The 4435-nt window shown below is 48.5% G+C and overlaps 1 protein-coding gene across 1 annotated transcript in view; it reads right to left on the bottom strand.

Annotated features, from left to right (window-relative positions):
• Window positions 1-2433: 2433 nt before the first annotated feature.
• Majin (membrane anchored junction protein) overlaps window positions 2434-4435 on the bottom strand; it is a 25518-nt gene continuing 23516 nt past the window's right edge. Inside the window, exons 8-10 of the mRNA XM_021221405.1 lie at window positions 4278-4350; window positions 3249-3357; window positions 2434-2479 (exon numbers count right to left, since the gene is read on the bottom strand). Of these exons, the coding sequence (XP_021077064.1) occupies window positions 2434-2479; window positions 3249-3357; window positions 4278-4350 (228 nt within the window). The remainder of the gene's footprint in view (window positions 2480-3248; window positions 3358-4277; window positions 4351-4435) is intronic.

The raw sequence follows: 4435 nt of genomic DNA, 5'->3' as shown, positions 1-4435 counted from the left end.
CCACCATGTGGTTGCTGGGATTTCAACTCAGGACCTTGGAAGAGCAGTCAGTGTACTTAACCACTGAGCCATCTCTCCAGCCCTCAACTTTATTTCTTAAAAGACAATCTCATACATCCCAGGGGCAACCTTGACCTTGGTCTTCCTTCCTCCTCCTCCTAAGTCCTGGAATCACAGGCAGGAGCCACCATATTTATGCAGTTCATGCTATCCTGGGGTCGAGCCCAGGGCCTTATGAATGCTAAGGAGGGACACCACCAGTGGAGTTACATCCCCAGTGCAAGAACAAGGTTGTTTTGTTCAAGGGCACCTAAGCTGTGCGTGGTGGCAGACCAGGGGAGGCCATGTCAGTCTCCCAGAGTCCTGGGACTGCTTTCTTATCATGTGGCAGGTGCAGAGTACAGTTCTGAGCTAGAAAGTCTCCCTAGTTCCTGGAGTAGCAGGGACCAGTCTACAGAAAAGCAGAGCTAGACTCGGGCCTCGGTGGCTCTGTTGAGTCTAACTCTGCTTATAGAGGAAAGGCTTCCTACCAAACGTCACATTCACATATCATACTATGGCTCCATAGTGCTAAGCGACACCTGGGACAAGAATGTGACAGGTTGAGGGCTGTGGGTGTGGTTCCGTGGCAGAGGATTTGCCTGGAAGCTCAGGGTTCTGGGTTCCATCCACTTTTGGCACCCTAAAAACAAGCAAGCAAGCAATAACAAAAAACCTTAGTCAACATTAGCTGGAGGTTGAATGAAGAAGCACCCAGACCAAGGTCTGCGGTGATCATAGGCAGCCCCGCTTACACTACTCACCCACTCAGAAGAGTGGGGCAACCCACAGCTGCCAGAGCTCGAGGGCTCCTCAGAGCTTTCCAAATCCTACCTCTCACTTTCCAGATAATCAGAAGGGGCAGCAGAGGTTGTTATATTAGTTGGTCTGCACGGGCACGCAGATCTCCAGGCTCTGGAGCTGTGTCTGTCAGCAGCAGCAGTCGGTGAGGTTATGCTCAGGATTATAGGGCACATGTAGTAAACAGGGCTTGGGAGAAACTGGTATGCCTGTGTCACTCACCCCCACCCCTACCCCCTTGTCTTTAGTGGTCCCGGTTCAGGCTCCAGACCCTGGGATGCCTGGTTCCCCAGAGCCCTACTTCTTCCTTTTCCCTATCAAAGGTAGAGACAGCCAAGCAAAGGGACTCAGAGGAACCCAGCAGTTTAGACACAGGCTTCCCAGTAGGAACTCTGTGGCATGAGACAGACAAATGGATGTTTAAAGACCAGGGGTAGTCCATTCTAATACTGGACCTCACTAAAAGTTAAAAAGCTAAAACGAGTTTTCCTAATTTCCACCCATGATTCTTTTGGTTCTCTGAGGTCACATAAATCCAAGATGGGTCTCTAGATGACCCTTGGGTGAAGAAAGGGCTTGGGTACCTTGGCCTTTTCCAGGGCCCTAAGCAGCACTGGCTGCCCTTACACTAGCTGCCTGTGTTCCTGTCAAGGTTCCTGAGGGAACACTTCACATTCAAGGCACTATTCTTTGGGGCAGTGGAGTGGCACCCAGGCCAGTGGACCTTGTGTGACCTTATTCCCTGAACCCTGATAAAGGACTGTAAGAGCTGAGGGCAGGTGTACATCTCATGTGGTTCACCAAGCAACAACACGAGACTGGAGGTGGGGGGGGGGGGCATGAACGCTTCTCTGTTCTCTCTTATGCTCTAGCTCGCCAAGCTCCATCAATGATAATTGCCATGAGCGGTCATTGGCATTAGAGTCCCAAGTATTAGAGACAAAAGGCTTAAATCTCAGGGCAGTAGAATTCTTTATAGTGTTTTATTTATTTATTTATTTTGAAAATTTTAATAAAAGTACATTTTATTCTGTGTGGTGCACATGCCATGGTGCATGTATGGAGGCTGAACCCAGGCTGTCAGGCCTGGCTGCAGATGCTTTGTCATCAAGACACCTTTCTTAGTATTGTTTTGCTCTTCTGATTATGAGGGTGCAGGGGCCAGAAAGCACCAGGCTGTCCTGATAGAGCTGGAGTCACCGGTTGCTTGCTGTTGGTACTGAGAACCAGGCTCAGGCCCTTGTAAAAGCAGTGTGCACTCAAGTACAGCTCTCTAGCCCCATTCTTAGTGTTTGGGTAGGAAACACCAAAGGCAAACAACAGGATAAACTCACGTGAGGACCCGGTCTGGTCCCCTCGTCCCCGTGACCATGACTGGGGTCAGGAGAAAGGGATGGCACGTGGGAGTGCACAGGGAGCCGAGGCACACACGGACTGAAGCCAGCCTGGGCTGTACACAGTAATACTTGTCTCAAAATAAACCCAGGAAAAAAGAAAACAAAAGCAGAAGAGATGTGGTAGCTCAGGAGGAGTCACTGCAAGAGGGCATCTTTTCTATGCCGATCCGTGCCCTGTGCTGTGGTCCTGGAAGGCTCACTGACTGCTCTTCGTGAAGAAGTACCGGAATGGGAAAAGAGCACTGCAGGATGCAAGCAGGGGGGTCTGAGACTGAGGAGGTCGCTCCCTCCCCCCGGTTCCCATTAGTGCTTCATTAGTCAGGGCATTTTGCTCTGGGGAACCACTGAATGGAAACCCAAGTCCAAAACAGCATTTGAGAAGGCACCGAAATTAGATTATCCCCGGAAGAGGGAAATAAAGGAGAAAGAATTGCAGTAGGATGGCTGAGCTCTAGATAGACAAAGATTTGCTCAGTGTCCTTTGCCGAAAGGATTCTGAACACACACTTAGATTTGGACGGGAGAGTGAAAACATTCTGGACTCCAAATCATCTGAATGACCCAAGAAAGATAGACGGTTCTGTTCAATCAACATTTGTGAAACAGACTTTATGTGGGCATCTCAGGGTGGAAAGAACTGCATAAATGAAGAGAGAGCAGAGCAGCCCAAGCTCAAAATCCACCAGGGCTACAAAGTGAGACCCTGTCTTAAAAGAAGGGAACCTGGTATGGTGATGCACGCCTTTAATCCCAGCACTTGGGAGGCAGAGGCAGGAAGAGCTCTGTGATTACACAGAGAGACCTTATCTCAAACACAAAGCAAAACAAAGCAGAATGGAAGTGAAGTCTTTTGAATCAGGGCCTTGCTCTAACTCCATTTCCATTATCTATCTTTGATACAATTGAGAACTCGCAGGGAAGAAGCTCCGTCTCTAGTCTCTCTCCTCCAAGATTCAATGAAGCAACAAACCCAGAGATTGCCTTTCAGCTTGATGGCAACAACTGTCTTACCTTAGAAACCCTAAGAAGCCTCTGGCTCCTGGCTCCTTCAGTGGTGGTGGACTGCTATGCTGCAGTGGAGGGACAACCAGCCCTTGCAGGCCATGCCCCAATGTAGCATCTGTAAGGAAAACACTCAGACAGGGAAGTGACGCTGGCCCACAGACTCTTTGATCTAAGAGGAGATCACAGGGCAGGCTCACACACCAAGAATTATTTAGCACCAGGTGAATGTTTGCTCTGACTTTTCCAATTTCATCTCGCTCAGCAAAGTTCTATTCTGACCTTGGCATATTTTCAAAGTCAGGCTTGCGATATTTATACAGCTCAAGTCTCAGTCATCCACCAGAGCTGACATGTTTCCACAGGAAACGACAAATTGTCCAACAATTCACAGGGGCACATCCTACATCTGGATAACTGCATCCCACTCTGTGTCCTTACTCGGGGTAACAGATCAGAATGCTGGAAGGTTATTCCTCTTAGGGCATCCTTAGACCAGGCAGAGCATCTGTCTATACCTTGAGTTTATATATTTGTTTTCGAGACAAAATTTTATGCAACCTGGGCCAGTTTCTAACTTGGTTTTTAGTAAACCACTGGAGTTCTAGGATTGCAGGTGTGTTCCTTGACTGTTTTTGGGAAGTGCTAGGGATTGTCCCTGGGACTTTGGGCGTAAATTCAGTATTTTACCAACTGAGCTCAAGCCCCAGCCATTGCACCTTCAATCTCAACGCTGATGACTCAGGTATAGGTAAAGAGAAAGTGCTTCCCAGAAATAGTTCCTCAGCCGTACAGAAGGGGGGGCACACCCTTTCCAGCTTTCCTTTGAAATCTTCCACTTTATTAGGAAATGTTTTGGAATTTCTGGGCTACTGAGTTCAATGTCAGAAGCAGGGGGTGGCTGGACATGGTGGCTCCTGCCTGTAATTTCAGAGAGCAGGAGGCTAAGGCAGGAAGAGGTTCAAGAAGCAAGCCTGGACTGTACCACAAGAACTTGTCTCAAAGAACAAAAACAAACAAGAATCTCCCCAAACTTACCCTGTTTCTTGATAGCAATGGCATTAGAAGCTGGGGTATGCTGGTATTCCTGCTGGACTTCTTTGTCCCTGCTCTGTTAAAAAACAAAACAAAACAAAACAAAGCCGGGCCTGGTGGCACATGCCTTTAAATCCCAGCACTTGGGAGGCAGAGGCAGG

This window comes from Mus pahari, chromosome 1, assembly GCF_900095145.1.
Source record: "Mus pahari chromosome 1, PAHARI_EIJ_v1.1, whole genome shotgun sequence".
Classification (NCBI taxonomy): Eukaryota; Metazoa; Chordata; class Mammalia; order Rodentia; family Muridae; genus Mus; species Mus pahari.
The sequence above is the reverse complement of the archived record's forward strand: the minus strand, read 5'-3'. Positions and strand labels throughout refer to the sequence as shown.